The sequence below is a fragment of the Oncorhynchus tshawytscha genome, linkage group LG25, assembly GCF_018296145.1.
Source record: "Oncorhynchus tshawytscha isolate Ot180627B linkage group LG25, Otsh_v2.0, whole genome shotgun sequence".
Taxonomy (NCBI): domain Eukaryota; kingdom Metazoa; phylum Chordata; class Actinopteri; order Salmoniformes; family Salmonidae; genus Oncorhynchus; species Oncorhynchus tshawytscha.
This window is the reverse complement of record NC_056453.1, coordinates 29,366,089-29,386,976: the sequence shown is the minus strand read 5'-3', so window position 1 is coordinate 29,386,976 and position 20,888 is coordinate 29,366,089. Positions and strand designations below refer to the sequence as shown.

The 20,888-nt window shown below is 42.4% G+C and overlaps 1 protein-coding gene across 2 annotated transcripts in view; it reads left to right on the top strand.

The window, feature by feature from the left end:
- itga9 (integrin, alpha 9) overlaps positions 1-20,888 on the top strand; it is a 160,029-nt gene that overhangs the window by 116,403 nt on the left and 22,738 nt on the right. For both annotated transcript variants that reach the window (XM_042306211.1, XM_042306212.1), the window contains exons 17-23: positions 784-860; positions 1,602-1,749; positions 10,904-10,990; positions 11,586-11,665; positions 15,426-15,509; positions 16,839-16,947; positions 20,243-20,350. In XM_042306211.1, coding sequence (XP_042162145.1) covers positions 784-860; positions 1,602-1,749; positions 10,904-10,990; positions 11,586-11,665; positions 15,426-15,509; positions 16,839-16,947; positions 20,243-20,350 — 693 coding nt within the window. The remainder of the gene's footprint in view (positions 1-783; positions 861-1,601; positions 1,750-10,903; positions 10,991-11,585; positions 11,666-15,425; positions 15,510-16,838; positions 16,948-20,242; positions 20,351-20,888) is intronic.

Genomic DNA, 20,888 nt, shown 5'->3' with positions numbered 1-20,888 from the left:
TTCTCCCCCCACCCACCCCTCCTCTACCCCCACCCACCCACTCCTCCTCTACACCCACCCCTCCTCTACCACCAACCACCCCTCCTCTACAACCACCACCCCTCCTCTACCCTGACCCACCCCTCCTCTACCCCGACCCACCCCTCTTCGACTCCCACCAACATTTAAATAATCATCCTTCTACTCCCATTTCCACCACTTGTGCTCATTAAAAAGTGGAGAATTAGCAACTTTTTGCATCTTTCAATACTTACAGAACTATTTGTGTGGACTTTCATGGGCTGCAACTGTACTGTACTGTCTGTCTACATCCCAAATCTCTCCCTTTTCCCCCTTAAAAGTAGTCAAAAGCAATGCACTCCATAAGAAGTAGGGTTCTATTTGGGGCTCAGACTGTATTTCAGTTTCTTCAGACCAAGTGAATGGACAGCGCTGTTCTGGATGACTGACTGAATTTTTTATTTATTTAAATCTGTTAATATAAAGCAAGTGATTCTTGGAGACTAGCCATCCTGTAGCCACACACACATGCGCACGCACGCACACACACACACACACACACACACGACCGTCAGCGCTGCAATGGCAGTTCACCAGTCGATTTATCCCACATTAACCACAACACAACACTGCCCTCTAGTTTGTGTGTGTGTACGCGTGTTCAGACCGGAACTGTGAGGACATATAAACTCTCGGCCTCTCTCTCTCTCACTCCCTTTCTCACTCCCTCAATATCCTCTCGATCTCTCTCACTCCTTCTCTCTGTTATGTTTCCTCTTCTAGACATGGTTTGAGAAGAACTGCCTGTCTGATGACTGTGCTGCTGACCTGAGACTCCATGGGAAACTGCTGCTTTCTGGGTAAAGAACACAGACAGACAGACAGAGTCTGTTCCTCTGTTTGGCCACTCACTTCGTTGATATTGTGCGGATGGGTGTGTGTTTCTTCTTTTCTGGCCACTGCTCACCACTCCTCTATGAAAGCTGACTGACGTCATGCTGTACACACTGAGGAGGTGTGGGTGTGGTCAGTGGAACTATGATGCGTCCTCATTGGCTCTCGTTGTGGTTGGAAACCATCCATGCCTTTTCCATATTTAGTGAGGGAGGTCTTTTCCTTTCCTCTTTGTTGTATGAATCATTGGCAGTCTGTACGTTTGGAAACCAAAATCGGGTGTTATTCAGTGTGTAGAGTGAAATATCTCTGATATAACACCACTGTAGTTATGATAATAACTTCTACCTCACATGTTAATGTGTCTATATAAAAAAAAAAACACATTAAGAGACAACTTAACAAAAACACATCTTGAGACTGGCTGGTATTATACATAGGCCTACATGTTACTTATTGAATTTTAGACAATACATAATGATCCCAGAGAATGGAAAACAAATGCATTTAATCAGCACTGTGCACTAATTAACTGAAATAGTTCATCAACTGAAATAGTTTATCAACTGAAATGCCTGATTCCGCATCCTGCTAGGCTCCATGTCTGTCCCCACCTTGCCCTGGAAGGAGTGAGTAACCCCTCCAAATGTTTTAATTGTTTCTTTCCCTATCAAATAAAATGTTAACTATTATATTCCTGCCTCCAGGCTCCACGTCCATCCCCACCTTGCCCTAGGAGGAGTGAGGAACGTCTCTCTGAATGTGACCATCTCCAACGCAGGGGACGATGCCTACGACACCAATATCTACTTCAACTTCTCCAGAGAGGTCTTCTATATCAACTACTGGCAGAGGGTTGGTTGTTGTTCTATTTCTGTAGTTCTGTTGTTAGTGCAGGCTGTTGTGTAGAAGAAGGTAGGGGCGAAGAGGGAAGAGAGAGGAGAGAAGAGAAAAAAGAGAGCACAGAAGAAGCCAGACTTTATGAGGAGAGAGAGACATAGAGAGACAAGTTTAGGTAGTTAATTTGGCTGACCTTCTGTCACTCTGTCACATGCACTACTGACTAGGGACAGACGAACTATGTCAACAAGAGATAGGGTTGCCAAATTCCGGAAACTTTCCCAACATTCCCAAGTTTTTCAGAAACCCCTGTTGGAAGATTCCTGGAATCAAGAGAAAATACTCAGAAAGGGAATCCTACAACTGGAAATCCAACAAATGGAATCCAACAAGTGCAAATTCTTGAAAACCTAGGATTTTTGGGGGAAAGTTTCATTTTAACCCTAGCAAGAGCACAATACCTAACAAAACTACTCCTCATTCAACAACTCCCTAACACTGTGACTATGTGCTATGACGTGAAACAGATTTGAGCCAGCATTCAATCACTTTTAATTACAGTGCCTTGCGAAAGTATTCGGCCCCCTTGAACTTTGCGACCTTTTGCCACATTTCAGGCTTCAAACATAAAGATATAAAACTGTATTTTTTTGTGAGGAATCAACAACAAGTGGGACACAATCATGAAGTGGAACGACATTTATTGGATATTTCAAACTTTTTTAACAAATCAAAAACTGAAAAATTGGGAGTGCAAAATTATTCAGCCCCCTTAAGTTAATACTTTGTAGTGCCACCTTTTGCTGCAATTACAGCTGTAAGTCGCTTGGGGTATGTCTCTATCAGTTTTGCACATCGAGAGACTGAAATTGTTTCCCATTCCTCCTTGCAAAACAGCTCGAGCTCAGTGAGGTTGGATGGAGAGCATTTGTGAACAGCAGTTTTCAGTTCTTTCCACAGATTCTCGATTGGATTCAGGTCTGGACTTTGACTTGGCCATTCTAACACCTGGATATGTTTATTTTTGAACCATTCCATTGTAGATTTTGCTTTATGTTTTGGATCATTGTCTTGTTGGAAGACAAATCTCCGTCCCAGTCTCAGGTCTTTTGCAGACTCCATCAGGTTTTCTTCCAGAATGGTCCTGTATTTGGCTCCATCCATCTTCCCATCAATTTTAACCATCTTCCCTGTCCCTGCTGAAGAAAAGCAGGCCCAAACCATGATGCTGCCACCACCATGTTTGACAGTGGGGATGGTGTGTGTTCAGGGTGATGAGCTGTGTTGCTTTTACGCCAAACATAACGTTTTGCATTGTTGCCAAAAAGTTCAATTTTTGGTGTGTCTCCCAGGAGGCTTGTGGCAAACTTTAAACGACACTTTTTATGGATATCTTTAAGAAATGGCTTTCTTCTTGCCACTCTTCCATAAAGGCCAGATTTGTGCAATATACGACTGATTGTTGTCCTATGGACAGAGTCTCCCACCTCAGCTGTAGATCTCTGCAGTTCATCCAGAGTGATCATGGGCCTCTTGGCTGCATCTCTGATCAGTCTTCTCCTTGTATGAGCTGAAAGTTTAGAGGGGCGGCCAGGTCTTGGTAGATTTGCAGTGGTCTGATACTCCTTCCATTTCAATATTATCGCTTGCACAGTGCTCCTTGGGATGTTTAAAGCTTGGGAAATCTTTTTGTATCCAAATCCGGCTTTAAACTTCTTCACAACAGTATCTCGGACCTGCCTGGTGTGTTCCTTGTTCTTCATGATGCTCTCTGCGCTTTTAACGGACCTCTGAGACTATCACAGTGCAGGTGCATTTATACGGAGACTTGATTACACACAGGTGGATTGTATTTATCATCATTAGTCATTTAGGTCAACATTGAATCATTCAGAGATCCTCACTGAACTTCTGGAGAGAGGTTGCTGCACTGAAAGTAAAGGGGCTGAATAATTTTGCATGCCCAATTTTTCAGTTTTTGATTTGAAATATCCAATAAATGTCGTTCCACTTCATGATTGTGTCCCACTTGTTGTTGATTCTTCACAAAAAAATACAGTTGTATATCTTTATGTTTGAAGCCTGAAATGTGGCAAAAGGTCGCAAAGTTCAAGGGGGCCGAATACTTTCGCAAGGCACTGTACATGAGGGGAAGAGTGCAAGTGCAGGGAAGGGAAGTGTGCACGTGTATGGAAGGAGGACAGAACAGATCTAATCATACCTGAGAGAGATGCCATGTCAGAGATGAGAGAGACAATAATATTTTACCCATATGCACAATAATATTTTACTCAAGTATTGCGCAAATAGTATTTTAAGGGTTTTAGTTTCACCTGGCTAATTTAATTAACTATGAACTTCAGGTTGACGTTTAGTATTGGGATACCTCCTGTAACAGAGTCTCTCTTTGTCTGGGAAGCTAATAGGTTGAGGGACCAGCGGGACCAGGAAGTCACAGACAGGAAAGGAACAATATTAAATGAAGACACAGGAGTCTCTCACAGTCAGAGTTGGGTTTAAATACTATTTGAAATATTGCAAATACTTTGAGCATTTGCTTTAGGCTGCCTGGAGTGCCAGGTGGGCGGGGTTTGAATTTTCTGGACTTTTCAATTGGATCGATTGCATAAGGAAATTTCAATCAAGCACAGCTAATACAGTATATATTATAAAGTATTTGAGTTGATTTCAGATCATTTTTTAACCTAGGTCTATACGATTCTCACACATAGCAACAGCCTTAGTCTGATTACTGTATGAGACTTTAGTAATTACTTCTCCCTGCTGGTTGAAGATAGAGGTGTTGATACTACCTACCTCTGCTCCGCTATGGTTCTGCAAGGGTCAGCTCCCGGCTCCCGTTTCTCGGATGAGGCTCTTTCTTTCGTTCTTTCTTTCTGTGTCTGTGTGTGTGGAGTCGAGCGTAAACTCCCGTTCCCTCCGTGTTTTGGGGGGGATGTCACTGTTGTTCTTGCAACCAGAGCTGTCTTAAAACCAGGGAGGTGAATTGGTTTCAGAAGCTCAACATCGTCTCACTTCTCAGGGAGCCAAAAGACAGCACACTGTTCAGAAGACCTGGGTTCAAATACTATTTGAAATCTTTCATATACTTTGAGTGTTTGGTCTAACCTGCCTATAGTGCCAGATTGGTGAGGGTGTCACTTTTGTGACTGTTCTATTGGTTCCATTGCACTAGGCAAGCCAAATCATGCCCAGTTTTTTAAATGATTTCAAATAGTATTTGAACCCAGGTCTGTCGCCACACTGGCATACACCGAAGCACAGGAGCCTGGGTTATGAGGTGGAGCTGGATGTTGGGCTTATTTTTGGGGGAAGGGAGCACCAGGTTTGTGTTTTGGAAGCTTATGTTACTCATGGGGTGGCAGGGTAGCCTAGTGGTTAGAGCGTTGGACTAGTTACCGGAAGGTTGCAAGTTCAAATCCCCGAGCTGACAAGGTACAAATCTGTCGTTCTGCCCCTGAACAGGCAGTTAACCCACTGTTCCTAGGCTGTCATTGAAAATAAGAATTTGTTCTTAACTGACTTGCCTAGTAAAATAAAAAATAGGTCAGGGGTTTGGGACAGAGGCTTTTGCAGTAAAGTAAGAAGGAACCAAATGCCTTTAGCAGAGGTTCTGACTATTGACATCAGGGTACTGGTGTGGTACTGGTTTGAGGGCTAGACATGTAACCAGAGCAGTGTTGTTATTTAGACTGCCAAGTCCTGCTGTCAAAGTCCAAATTCGTATGGTAGTGGCATTTCTGAACTGAACTAAAGAAACAGAAAAAAAGCATTGCAAACACAAAATCCTTAGCCAACAACAACAACACTATCAGTATTTATTTAGAGTACAGGATGAGCTATGCTATGTGAGTTAGGGAGGAAAGATGGAGGAGTGAGGGAGAAGGTTGGAGGAGTGAGAGGGACATTTACGAACTCGTGATGATTTAACAGGAATTTCAGGGGCACTGAAACCTCATGGTTAAGGAGTATGTCCTTCCTCATAACCTGTTGTACAGATAAAGGTGGTAAATCAAGGGTAAATCATGCTTGTAGTTCTTTATGAAGCAGAAGAAAGTAGAGAGTTCTAGTCACAGTTGTTTAGCTATAGAAGAGGTAGACTACAGAGGGTGAAAGATACAGCCTCATTTTAATCATGTCCTATTTTTCAAGCTCTATCAGCTTGCGTCAATTCGTTCCTTACACCTTCCCCTTGGCTCTAACCATTCAATGTTTAAAAATATGTAGTAATAAGTCTGGATAGATAAAATCATTTTAGTGGTGGAGCTTCCGCCATTTTGCTTCCACCTTAAAGATCTCAACAAACATTGAAGTGTAACTGCCAAGGGGTAGTGAGTGAAATATTTTGGGACTGATAGGTCTCATGGGTAAAGTAATTCCCACCAAACTATGACTCCACTGAAGCCTTCTGCTGACACTAAAACAACCTAAATAAACCCAGTAAGATTTACTGGGTCTGCCTTTTGTCAGAATCCTAACATGAGACGTGGAAGACGGAGGAAGACCAGAGCGAGTGGAGAAGAGAGGGAAAGGAGGGTGAGGGGGTAATAAAGAGAGGGAAGAAAATTAGAGGTCTGACATTTTTCCGAATCCCAAACATGAATCTGTTTATGACTACAGAAGACCAGAGAAAATGGGAGAGAGAGGGAGGCCAGAGGGAGAAAAAGAGGAAACAACCAGAGAAAGAGTGACAGAGATGGTGAAAAAGAGAGGAAGATCATTAAAAGTGAGATGGAGAAAGAAAGACCAGAAAAATGGATAAAGAGAGATAGTGTGGAAGAGAGAGAGAGATTATCAAACAGCTGGTAGTCCCCTCTGCCCCAGTTTCCACCCTCTGCCCCAGTTTCCACACTCTGCCCCAGTCTCCCTGTTCTGCCCAAGTCTCCCCGCTCTGCCCAAGTCTCCCCGCTCTGCCCAAGTCTGCCCAAGTCTCCCCACTCTGCCCAAGTCTCCCCACTCTGCCCAAGTTCTCTCTCTCTCTCTCACTCACTGTTGTTCTCAATTCAAAGGGCTTCTTTGGCATGGGGAACATATGTTTACATTGCCAAAGCAAATGGAATAGACAATAAACAGTACAATTTTTGAATTAACAGTAAACATTACAATCACAAAAGTTTCAAAGGAATAGAGACATTTCAAATGTTATACTATGGCTATGTACAGTGTTGTGGAAATAGTTAAAGTACAAAAGGGAAAATAAATCAACATAAATATGGGTTGTATGTTATGTTTGTTCTTCACTGGTTTTCTTGTGGGGATGGCACACTGTGGTATATCACCCCACCAGCCCACCCCCTTCCCTGAAGACCCAGCACTGTTTGCACAGCAGCATGGAAGGAATACAGGAAATAGCTAGGAAATCCCTCCATCAGTTCCAGTCCTGTTGGGGTCCCCTCCCTCTCTACTGGGATCCCAGTTGCATCCATACAGGTGGCTGTGGGAGTAGTAGGTTTGGGGGGATGTGGGCCCCACCCTGGCCTGTAGCTGGGAAACTGATGAGTAAGGGAGGGAAGAGTGGAAGAAGGAGGGGAGGCTGGATGATAGGTGTGTGGAGTGATGTTTCCTCATCATGGTGTGAGCAAAAGAGGGTAAATCTAATGACTGGTAATAGTTGGTAGGTGCTATGGCAAAAAGAAGAGGAGGAGGAGGATGAGACTTTTATGAGATTTATGTTTTCCTCGTAAGTGTGTGAGCAGAGGAGGGAGAGGTAACGACTGTTAAATATGCAGCAAATCTCTCATCTCTAATCTATCTCCCTGGTAAATAAACAGCAAATATCTCATCTCTAATCTATCTCGCTGGTAAATAAGCAGCAAAACTCTAAACTATATCCCTTGTATGGAGCATATCCAGAAGTTAGTAGTTTAGGTAAAGTCCAGTTGAGGTTAGGAATCACTGTAGTTCCCTTATGAATACTGTAGTTCACAGGTGTCAAATTCATTCCAAGGAGGGCTGAGTGTCTGCGGGTTTTCCCTACTCCTTTGTACTTGATTGATGAATTAAGGTGACTAATTAGTAAGGAACTCCTCACACTTGGTTGTATAGAGCTTAATTTAATGGAACAACTAAAAACCTGCAGACACTAGGCCCTCCCTGGAATGAGTTTCACACCTGTGCTGTAGTAGTTCAATGAAGACTTTTGATACTATTTAGCTTTTTCCAAGCTGACAATTGTGTAGAAATAATAATACAGTATTTTAAAAGATTAAAAAGCTGCAGTAGGATTCAGTGCAAAGGCTTCAGTAGGATTCCGTGCAGGCATAAATGAAGATATTTGTTGTCCATTGATTTACCTCTTCCAGCTCTGCTGAACATTCCAGAAGCACTACTTTGTCTGTTTTTATCAGTGAACTTGTCAAAGTTGAGATGTGTCACAGCCTTCTTACTTTTATCCTCCTCCTCCACACACATGTAGTCACACACCTGCACACACATACAGCCCCCCACACACACACACACAGAAACAGCAGCCCTTTAGTGAACTCTCACTGTTTGAATTCTTCCTCCTCTCAGAGTCAGAGTGTTTACACACACACACACACACACACACACACACAGTGTTTATACTGTCCAGCCGGTGAAGCTCTCTTCTGTTTAGACAAGCTTCCAAACACACAGGCGGCATCCTAAATGGCACCCTATTCCCTATATAGTGTACTACTTTTAACCAGGACCTATTCCCTATATAGTGTACTACATATAACCAGGACCTATTCCCTATATAGTGTACTACTTTTAACCAGGACCTATTCCCTATAGAGTGTACTACTTTTAACCAGGACCTATTCCCTATATACAGTGCCTTGCGAAAGTATTCGGCCCCCTTGAACTTTGCGACCTTTTGCCACATTTCAGGCTTCAAACATAAAGATATAAAACTGTATTTATTTGTGAAGAATCAACAACAAGTGGGACACAATCATGAAGTGGAATGACATTTATTGGATATTTCAAACTTTTTTAACAAATCAAAAACTGAAAAATTGGGAGTGCAAAATTATTCAGCCCCCTTAAGTTAATACTTTGTAGCGCAACCTTTTGCTGCGATTACAGCTGTAAGTCGCTTGGGGTATGTCTCTATCAGTTTTGCACATCGAGAGACTGAAATTTTTTCCCATTCCTCCTTGCAAAACAGCTCGAGCTCAGTGAGGTTGGATGGAGAGCATTTGTGAACAGCAGTTTTCAGTTCTTTCCACAGATTCTCGATTGGATTCAGGTCTGGACTTTGAGTTGGCCATTCTAACACCTGGATATGTTTATTTTTGAACCATTCCATTGTAGATTTTGCTTCATGTTTTGGATCATTGTTTTGTTGGAAGACAAATCTCCGTCCCAGTCTCAGGTCTTTTGCAGACTCCATCAGGTTTTCTTCCAGAATGGTCCTGTATTTGGCTCCATCCATCTTCCCATCAATTTTAACCATCTTCCCTGTCCCTGCTGAAGAAAAGCAGGCCCAAACCATGATGCTGCCACCACCATGTTTGACAGTGGGGATGGTGTGGTCAGGGTGATGAGCTGTGTTGCTTTTACGCCAAACATAACGTTTTGCATTGTTGCCAAAAAGTTCCATTTCTGTTTCATCTGACCAGAGCACCTTCTTCCACATGTTTGGTGTGTCTCCCAGATGGCTTGTGGCAAACTTTAAACAACACTTTTTATGGATATCTTTAAGAAATGGCTTTCTTCTTGCCACTCTTCCAGATTTGTGCAATATACGACTGATTGTTGTCCTATGGACAGAGTCTCCCGCCTCAGCTGTAGATCTCTGCAGTTCATCCAGAGTGATCATGGGCCTCTTGGCTGCATCTCTGATCAGTCTTCTCCTTGTATGAGCTGAACGTTTAGAGGGACGGCCAGGTCTTGGTAGATTTGCAGTGGTCTGAGACTCCTTCCATTTCAATATTATCGCTTGCACAGTGCTCCTTGGGATGTTTAAAGCTTGGGAAATCTTTTTGTATCCAAATCCGGCTTTAAACTTCTTCACAACAGTATCTCGGACCTGCCTGGTGTGTTCCTTGTTCTTCATGATGCTCTCTGCGCTTTTAACGGACCTCTGAGACTATCACATTGCAGGTGCATTTATACAGAGACTTGATTACACACAGGTGGATTGTATTTATCATCATTAGTCATTTAGGTCAACATTGGATCATTCAGAGATCCTCACTGAACTTCTGGAGAGAGTTTGCTGCACTGAAAGTAAAGGGGCTGAATAATTTTGCACGCCCAATTTTTCAGTTTTTGATTTGTTAAAAAAGTTTGAAATATCCAATAAATGTCGTTCCACTTCATGATTGTGTCCCACTTGTTGTTGATTCTTCACAAAAAAATACAGTTTTATATCTTTATGTTTGAAGCCTGAAATGTGGCAAAAGGTCGCAAAGTTCAAGGGGGCCGAATACTTTCGCAAGGCACTGTAGTGTACTACTTTTAACCAGGACCTATTCCCTATATAGTATACTACTTTTAACCAGGACCTATTCCCTATATAGTGTACTACTTTTAACCAGGATCTATTCCCTATATAGTGTACTACTTTTAACCAGGACCTATTACCTGCGCTAATTAGAGGTTATCCTCCCTCTTTTACCGCCCTCTCCTGCAGGGACAAGAGAGTTTGGAGTGTGATCTTAAATTTTTTTTTTTTTTACCATTGAGCGTACGTCATTGTATATTAGCTAAATGTTTACCTGCATTGTAAAAATATTAAATGTTTTTGTAGGAGCTAATATCTAGTCAGTTTATACACTGTACTATACTTTCTCCTCACAGGCACAGCTTTTAATGTCAGTATGTATATACTGTATGGTGAAGTGGATGAATCAGCTTTGTTCATTGTTGTCATTTCCATTGGCTCCTCTCTCAATGCTTTCACCATGGCTCACTCATTCTCTAATACTGTGTCTTTGCTCTCTCCACTCTCCTCTCTCTCCCCCTCTCTCTCCTGTTCTTTCTCTCGCTCTTTCTCCAACCGCCATCCCTCTGTCTGTTTCTCCTTTCAATAAGTCATTTTTCCTCAGAGGCACAGCTATATAATGTGAAGTGAGGTTTTCACCGTGATCATATTATCTTTATGCTGCGTTCACCTTGGTTCTCACTCCCTCCGTCCTCCCCCATTCCTCCCTCCCTGTGTGTTTATCTATTGAAGGAAGAGAAGGGTATTTCCTGTGGTCTTGTTGATTTAGACTTCCTCAAATGCAGCGTGGGATTTCCCTTCATGAGAGCACAGACTAAGGTATAGCTCCTAATTGTCATGGCAAAATGTTTACATCCATGTATTATACAGTTACCATGCTATAGATAGTGTCCTGTTGTCTTTACCCAAGCACAACCTTTTTTTTGAAAGCACAGACTAAGGTATAGCTCCTAATGGTCTTGGCAGATTGTTTACATATTCTAAATATTTGACAGACAATACGTTTTGTAGTTTCTACATCAAAGTCTTCCCATACCAAACATACCATTCAGTGTTTAGTTGTTACCCTTACCCAAGCACAACATTTCCTTTAGCAAGAGCACAGACTAATGTAGCTGTCCTAAACATAATCACTGAACTTTTACATATGCATTTTTTACAGTCAATACTTGTCTGTTTGTAGTTTAGACATAAACGTCTTTCCATACATACCATGTAGTGTCTAGTTGTTATAAACACAACCACAACAGGATGGCATACTATACACTTACAGTATCGTCTGCAGTCACTGGGCCATGCCACTCTGCAGAGCCTGAAAAGCAAACTAATGATTTTGACAACTACTTGATATACATCATGTCACTTTACTAAAAGCTTTCCCCAATACTTCTCCTCTTACCTTGTCTTTCCTCAGTATCATCTTGCAGTGATCTTCGACACAAGCCGGCTTTCAGGGGAAAATGAGACATTGCAGTTTGTAGTTCATGCAAAAAGGTAAGTTGAGACGCTGTACGTTGAGACGCTGTACGTTGAGATGCTGTACTTTGAGACGCTGTACGTTGAGACGCTGTACGTTGAGATGATGTACGTAGAGACGATGTAAGTTGAGACGCTGTACGATGAGACGCTGTACGTTGAGACAATGTAAGTTGAGACGCTGTACGATGAGACGATGTACGATGAGACGATGTACGATGAGACGATGTACGTTGAGACGCTGTACGTTGAGACGCTGTACGTTGAGACGCTGTGCGTTGAGACGCTGTACGTTGAGACGATGTACGTTGAGACGCTGTACGTTGAGATGATGTACATAGAGACGCTGTACGTTGAGACGATGTACGTTGAGACGCTGTACGTTGAGACGATGTACGTTGAGACGATGTACGTTGAGACGATGTACGTTGAGACGCTGTACGTTGAGATGATGTACGTAGAGACGCTGTACGTTGAGACGATGTACGTTGAGACGCTGTACGTTGAGACGCTGTACGTTGAGACGCTGTACGTTGAGACGCTGTACGTTGAGACGCTGTACGTTGAGACGCTGTACGTTGAGATGATGTACGTAGAGACGCTGTACGTTGAGACGATGTAAGTTGAGACGCTGTACGATGAGACGATGTACGTTGAGACGATGTACGTTGAGACGATGTAAGTTGAGACGCTGTACGATGAGACGATGTACGTTGAGATGATGTACGTAGAGACGCTGTACGTTGAGACGCTGTACGTTGAGACGCTGTACGTTGAGATGATGTACGTAGAGACGCTGTACGTAGAGACGCTGTACGATGAGACGATGTACGATGAGACGATGTACGTTGAGACGATGTACGTTGAGACGCTGTACGTTGAGACGCTGTACGTTGAGACGCTGTACGTTGAGACGCTGTACGTTGAGACGCTGTACGTTGAGACGCTGTACGTTGAGACGATGTACGTTGAGACGCAGTACGTTGAGACGCTGTACGTTGAGACGCTGTACGTTGAGACGATGTACGTTGAGACGATGTAAGTTGAGACGATGTATGTTGAGACGCTGTACATTGAGACGATGTAAGTTGAGTAAAAGGGAAAGTTGTTAGTGTAAGGTAAGCCTAAACCAGGACCATTTGTTGGTAATGAGAAGATGTATACACTCGATATAGACTGGTAAAATATTTACATTTCATTTGTACACTTTGCGAATCATGCCTGGTAGTCAGAGTAGAAGTCCTCCCCTAAACATACACACACACATACAGTGCCTTCAGAAAGTAATCGCACCCCTTGATTTTTACACATTTTGTTGTGTTACAGCCTGAATTTAAAATATACTAATGTATATATTTTTGTAACTGGCCTACCCAATACCCTTTAATGTCAAAGTGGAATTATGTTTTTCAAATTTTTTGCAAAGTAATTAAAGATGAAAAGCTGAAATGTCTTGAGTCAACAAGTATTCAACCCCTTTGTTATGACCTAAATAAGTTCAGGAGTCAACAAGTATTCAACCCCTTTGTTATGGCCTAAATAAGTTCAGGAGTCAACAAGTATTCAACCCCTTTGTTATGGTCTAAATAAGTTCAGGAGTCAACAAGTATTCAACCCCTTTGTTATGGCCTAAATAAGTTCAGGAGTCAACAAGTATTCAACCCCTTTGTTATGGCCTAAATAAGTTCAGGAGTCAACAAGTATTCAACCCCTTTGTTATGGTCTAAATAAGTTCAGGAGTCAACAAGTATTCAACCCCTTTGTTATGGCCTAAATAAGTTCAGGAGTCAACAAGTATTCAACCCCTTTGTTATGGCCTAAATAAGTTCAGGAGTCAACAAGTATTCAACCCCTTTGTTATGGTCTAAATAAGTTCAGGAGTCAACAAGTATTCAACCCCTTTGTTATGACCTAAATAAGTTCAGGAGTCAACAAGTATTCAACCCCTTTGTTATGACCTAAATAAGTTCAGGGGTCAACAAGTATTCAACCCCTTTGTTATGGCCTAAATAAGTTCAGGGGTCAACAAGTATTCAACCCCTTTGTTATGGCCTAAATAAGTTCAGGAGTCAACAAGTATTCAACCCCTTTGTTATGACCTAAATAAGTTCAGGGGTCAACAAGTATTCAACCCCTTTGTTATGGCCTAAATAAGTTCAGGGGTCAACAAGTATTCAACCCCTTTGTTATGGCCTAAATAAGTTCAGGAGTCAACAAGTATTCAACCCCTTTGTTATGGCCTAAATAAGTTCAGGAGTCAACAAGTATTCAACCCCTTTGTTATGGCCTAAATAAGTTCAGGGGTCAACAAGTATTCAACCCCTTTGTTATGGCCTAAATAAGTTCAGGAGTCAACAAGTATTCAACCCCTTTGTTACGACCTAAATAAGTTCAGGACTCAACAAGTATTCAACCCCTTTGTTATGACCTAAATAAGTTCAGGAGTCAACAAGTATTCAACCCCTTTGTTATGGCCTAAATAAGTTCAGGAGTCAACAAGTATTCAACCCCTTTGTTATGACCTAAATAAGTTCAGGAGTCAACAAGTATTCAACCCCTTTGTTATGGCCTAAATAAGTTCAGGGGTCAACAAGTATTCAACCCCTTTGTTATGGCCTAAATAAGTTCAGGGGTCAACAAGTATTCAACCCCTTTGTTATGGCCTAAATAAGTTCAGGGGTCAACAAGTATTCAACCCCTTTGTTATGGCCTAAATAAGTTCAGGGGTCAACAAGTATTCAACCCCTTTGTTATGGCCTAAATAAGTTCAGGGGTCAACAAGTATTCAACCCCTTTGTTATGGCCTAAATAAGTTCAGGGGTAAACATGTTCTTAACATGTTACGTTGTATGGACTCACTGTTTGTGCAATAATAGTGTTTAACATACATTTTTAATGACTACCTCATCGCTGTACCCCACACATACAATTATCTGTAAGGACCCTCAGTCAAGCAGTGCATTTCCAACACATATTCAACCACAGAGACCAGGTTTTCCAATGCCTCGCAAAGAAGGGAACCTTTTGGTAGATGGGTAAAAATAAAAAAACGGACGTTGAATATCCCTTTGAGCATAATTAAGTTATTAATTACAGTTTGGATGGTCACTACAAAGATACAGGCTGCCTTCCTAACTCTGTTGCCAGAGAGGAATGAAACTGGCATGATTTCACCATGAGACTGTGATAGAAAAAAACTGAGGATGGGATTAACAACAAGTGTAGTTACTCCACAATACTAACCTAATTGACAGAGTGAATAGAAGGAAGCATGTACAGAATAAAAAATATTACAGATGTCTATATTGGTCCGCCAATACTAGTAAAGGCCCAGTGCACTACTTTTGTGAAAAAGTATATACTTCAAAAAAGTAGATTTTCTTTTAAAATTCTGATTATTATTCTATATTTTGATTTTTCAGGGGGTGCTGCAGTACCCTCAGAACCCGTGCTTCTCGCGGCTATGGCTACAACTGCTTTCACATAAGACCAGAAGGTGTCTGCTGTCGTATAAGGCTGGGAGGGGTCTGCTGTCACATAAGGCTGGGAGGGGTGAATAACTTCAAGTTGCCAGATTAGTGAAGTTAGCAGTGGAAAAAATACCTTTCTTTCTTTGGCAGAAGAATTTAAGACCTAGCTAACTTTCTCTTTCATGTTGCTGTCAAGAATACAAAGATTTGTACTTGAATCACTATGCTGAAAATTGGCATTGTTAATGTATTAACATCTACTATCATTGACTATATGTTAAATGCCTGTTATTGTTTTCTCATTGTAGTGCCAACCCTGAACATAAACTGTTGGACAACACCTTGGATCTTTCTATCCCACTGGTCCATGAGGTAGACACAACTATCACTGGGTAAGTGGTTCAAAATGCGCAAGAGGACCAAACATAATTACTTTGTCTGCAATGGGAGTGGTCTGCTAACTGTAGACATACTTTAAGTCATTCATTACAGTTAGGCCAAACCATAGAGATGGAAAGATCTTTGTGTCTGTGCTATTACGGCATCTGTGCCAGCATGGGCAGCGCCATTAAGGCTATCTCCATTTTAAAGTAGTCCATTTGCTTCTTATTTTGTGTTTGAAAAAAGCGTAAAGCTAATATTGGTGATTTACCGTCATCTGCAGTGCTGGAGTCCTGAACCAAATATTGTAATTCATTTATTGTGGCCACTAGATGGCGGTGATATAGCTTAAAGCCATTTACAAACCATAGCACTCAAGAAGAAGATGGCAATGCCCATGCAAAAACGTGTTATATCAAAGTTGAATCCTCTAACTATCTCTATGGGCCAAACACACTACATTCCCAAACTGTCTGGGTGCGTAGACTCTGAATTTATGCTATGCTATCAGATGAAGTCACTAGACAACACCATGGATTATTCAAATAGACAGTATCAAGCAGCTGGGACTGCATGCTAAGATGGTAGGCTAAAATCAAGCTGAGAGACAGTCACTCTGTTTATTTTTACTGTATCAAGATTAATATAAACGGTCACATTAAGATCAAAGTGGTAGTCAAACTAATGCTCAGTTTCTCTGCTAGTTTGTGTGTCTGCCTGGTCTCTACAGCTCTGTTCTAAGCCTCTTGGCAGATTAAAGTCACCAGACAGACAGAGCTGAGTTACATTATCAGACAGCATTATCAGACAGCAGAGCTGTAGATGAGCTGTTTTCTCTTGGCCATTTGGACATTGCATCTTTCTCTCCATTTTCTCTGATTTATACTCTCTTTATGTCTGTCTCTCTCTGTTTCTCTTGTCTCTCTCTCTCTCTGTGTTTCTCTCTCTGTGTCTGTCCCTCGCTCTCTCTCTCTCTGAACTAACTACCTCTCTGATAAAATGCAGCTAGAGATAAAGGGCTTTCAAGCTGAAATGTTCCATTCTCACAACAACAGAACAGCCTTCCTCCCCCGCAGGACACAAAGAAAACATCTGGACAACACACACCAGTCTTTAATCACCCTCTCTTACAGTCAATTTATATATGAAACATACAGACCTACACAAATTTGTTATAAAAAAAGTGATTTGATATCATGAATCTGTTGGTAATGTGCAATACCAATTACTGTCTGTCTGACTGACCGACTGTTAGTTGAACTGTCTAACTGTCCATCTGCCTGCCTGTCTGCCTTGATGCCTGACATTCTGTCTGTCTCTGTCCGTCCGTCTGTCCACAGTGTGGTGAACCCGACATCCTTTGAGTATGGGAACTCCATCGATGCCTCTCGCTTCGTCCAGCTGGAGGACATGGAGTGTAACTTCCAGCCACTCAACTTCACCTTTCAGGTACTGGTGACACCCCTCCCGGCACCCCGTTTATTTAATTTATTTCACCTTTATTTAACCAGGTAGGCTAGTTGAGAACAAGTTCTCATTTACAACTGCGACCTGGTCAAGATAAAGCAAAGCAGTGCGACACAAACAACAACACAGAGTTACACATGGAATAAACAAACATACAGTCAGTAATACAATAGAGAAAGTCTATATACAGTGTGTGCAAATGAGATAGGATAAGGAGGGTGAGGCAATAAATAGGCCATAGTGGTGAAATTATTACAGTATGGCAAATTAAACACTGGGGTGATAGATGTGCAGAAGATGTGTGTAAGTAGCGGTACTGGGGTGCAAAATAAATAACAATATGGTGATGAGGTAGTTGGATGGGCTATTTACAGATGGGCTATGTACAAGTGCAGTGATCTGTGAACTGCTCTGACAGCTGGTGCTTAAAGCTAGTGAGGGAGATATGAGTCTCCAGCTTCAGTCATTGGCAGCAGAGAACTGGAAGAAAAGGCGGCCGGAGGAGGAATTGGCTTTGGGGGTGACCAGTGAAATATACCTGCTGGAGCGTGTGCTGCGGGTGGGTGCTGCTATGGTGACCAGTGAGCTGAGATAAGGCGGGGCTTTACCTAGCAACAACTTACAGATGACCTGGAGCCAGTGGGTTTGGCGACAGATATGAAGCGAGGGCCAGTCAACGAGAGCGTACAGGTCACAGTGGTGGGTAGTATGTGGGGCTTTGGTGACAATAACGGATGGCACTGTGATAGACTGCATCCAATTTGCTGAGTAGAGTGTTGGAGGCTATTTTGTAAATGACATTGCCAAAGTCAAGGATCGGTAGGATAGTACATTTTACTGGAGTATGTTAGGCAGCATGAGTGAAGGATGCTAGATTTAATTTTGGATTGGAGATGCTTAATGTGAGTCTTCAAGGAGAGTTTACAGTCTAACCAGACACCTAGGTATTTGTAGTTGTCCACATATTCTAAGTCAGAACCGTCCAGAGTAGTGATGCTGGACGGGTGGGTAGGTTTGGGCAGCGATCGGTTGAAGGGTATGCATTTAGTTTTGCTTGCATTTAAGAGCAGTTGGAGGCCACGGAAGTAGAGTTGTATGGCATTGAAGCTCGTCTGGAGGTTAGTTAACAGTGTCCGAAGAAGGGCCAGAAGTATACAGAATGGTGTCATCTACGTACAGGTGGATCAGAGAATCACCAGCAGCAAGAGCGACATCATTGATTTATACAGAGAAAAGAGTTGGCCCAAGGATTGAACCTTGTGGCACCCCCATTGAGACTGCCAGAGTTCTGGACAACAGGCCCTCCGATTTGACACACTGAACTCTGTCAGAGAAGTAGTTGGTGAACCAGGCTAGGCAGTCTTTTGAGAAGCCACGGCTGTTGAGTCTGCCGATAAGAATATGGTGATTGACAGAGTCGAAAGCCTTGGCCAGGTCAATGAAAACAGCTGCAGAGTATTGTCTCTTATCGATGGCGGTTATGATATCGTTTAGGACATTGAGCGTGGCTGAGGTGCACCTGTATACCAGCTCGGAAACCAGATTGCATAGCGGAGAAGGTACGGTGGAATTTGAAATGGCCGGTGATCTGTTTGTTAACTTGGCTTTCGAAGACCTTAGAAAGGCATGGTGGGATAGATATAGGTCTGTAGCAGTTTGGGTCTAGAGTGTCTCCCCCTTTGAAGAGGGGGATGAACACGGCAGCTTTCCAATCTTTGGGGATCTCAGATGATACAAAAGAGAGGTTGAACAAGCTAGTAATAGGGGTTGCAACAATTTCAGAGAGGGTCCAGATTGTCTAGCCCTGCTGATTTGTAGGGGTCCAGATTTTGCAGCTCTTTCAGAACATCAGCTATCTGGATTTGGGTGAAGGAGAAATGGGGAGGCTTGGGCAAGTTGCAGTGAGGGGTGCAGGGCTGTTGACCGGGGTCGGGGCAGCCAGGTGGAAAGCATGGTCAGCCGTAGAAAAATGCATATTGAAATTCTCAATTATTGCGGGTTTATCGGTGGTGACAGTGTTTCTTAGCCTCAGTACAGTGGGCAGCTGTGAGGAGGTGCTCTTATTCTCCATGGACTTTACAGTGTCACAAAACTTTTTGGAGTTAGTGCTACAGGATGCAAATGTCTGTTTGAAAAAGCTAGCCTTTGCTTTCCTAACTGCCTGTGTATATTGGTTCCTAACGTCCCTGAAAAGTTGCATATCGTGGGGGCTATTCGATGCTAATGCAGTACGCCATAGGATGTTTTTGTGCTGGTCAAGGGCAGTCAGGTCTGGAGTGAACCAAGGGCTATATCTGTTCCTTGTTCTAATTTTTTGGAATGGAGCATGCTTATTTAAGATGGTGAGGAAAGCACTTTTAAAGAACAACCAGGCATCCTCTACTGACGGAATGAGGTCAATATCCTTCCAGGATACCCGAGCCAGGTCGATTAGAAAGGCCTGCTCGCAGAAGTGTTTTAGGGAGCGTTTCACAGTGATGAGGGGTGGTCGCTTGACCGCAGACCCATTACGGATGCAGGGAATGAGGTAGTGATCGCTGAGATCCTGGTTGAAGACAGCGGAGGTGTATTTGGAGGGCAGGTTGGTTAAGATGATATCTATGAGGGTGCCCGTGTTTATGGATTTGGGGTTGTACCCACCCCTGGTGGGTTCATTAATAATTTGTGTGAGATTGAGAGCATCAAGCTTAGATTGTAGGATGGCCGGGGTGTTAAGCATGTCCCAGTTTAGGTCACCTAACAGAACGACCTCTGAAGATAGATGGGGGGGGCAATCAATTCACATATGGTGTCCAGGGCACAGCTGAGGGCAACGGCAATGGTAAGAGACTTGTTTCTGGAGAGGTGGATTTTTAAAAGTAGAAGCTCAAATTGTTTGGGCACAGACCTGGATAGTAAGACAGAACTCTGCAGGCTATCCCTGTAGTAGATTGCAACTCCGCCCCCTTTGGCAGTTCTATCTTGTCGGAAAATGTTATAGTTAGGGATGGAACTTTCAGGGTTTTTGGTGGTCTTCCTAAGCCAGAGTGTGCTAGGGCAGTGAATAAAACAAACTTAGGGAGGAGGCTTCTAATGTTAACATGCATGAAACCAAGGCTTTTACGGTTACAGAAGTCAACAAATGAGAGCGCCTGGGGAATGGGAGTGGAGCTAGGCACCACCCCCCATCTCTCTCTAACCTCAATTCTCTACCTCTCTAACCCCCGACTTTCTATTTCTCTCTACCCTCCACAATATTTCTCTCCCTAATATTTCCCTCTTTCTCATCTTCTTCCAGGTGATCAACAATGGCCCCAGTAGGCTCCCTGGCTCCATAGTGGACATCAGGATCCCCAACCGGCTGGCTGGCAATGGGGGCGACATGTTCCTCATCATGGACTCGCAGGTCTGTCTGTCTGTCTGTCTGTATCTGTATGTATCTGTCTATGTATATTTGTATCTGTCTATGTATGTATGTATCTGTCTATGTATGTATGTATCTGTCTATGTATGTATGTATGTATCTGTCTATGTATGTATGTATGTATCTGTCTATGTATGTATGTATGTATCTGTCTATGTATGTATGTATGTATGTATGTATGTATGTATGTATGTATGTATGTATGTATGTATGTATGTATGTATGTATGTATGTATGTATGTATGTATGTATGTATGTATGTATGTATGTATGTATGTATCTGTCTATGTATGTATGTATCTGTCTATGTATGTATGTATCTGTCTATGTATGTATCTGTCTATGTATGTATGTATGTATGTATGTATGTATGTATGTATGTATGTATGTATGTATGTATGTATGTATGTATGTATGTATGTATGTATGTATCTGTCTATGTATGTATGTATCTGTCTATGTATGTATGTATCTGTCTATGTATGTATGTATGTATGTATGTATGTATGTATGTATGTAT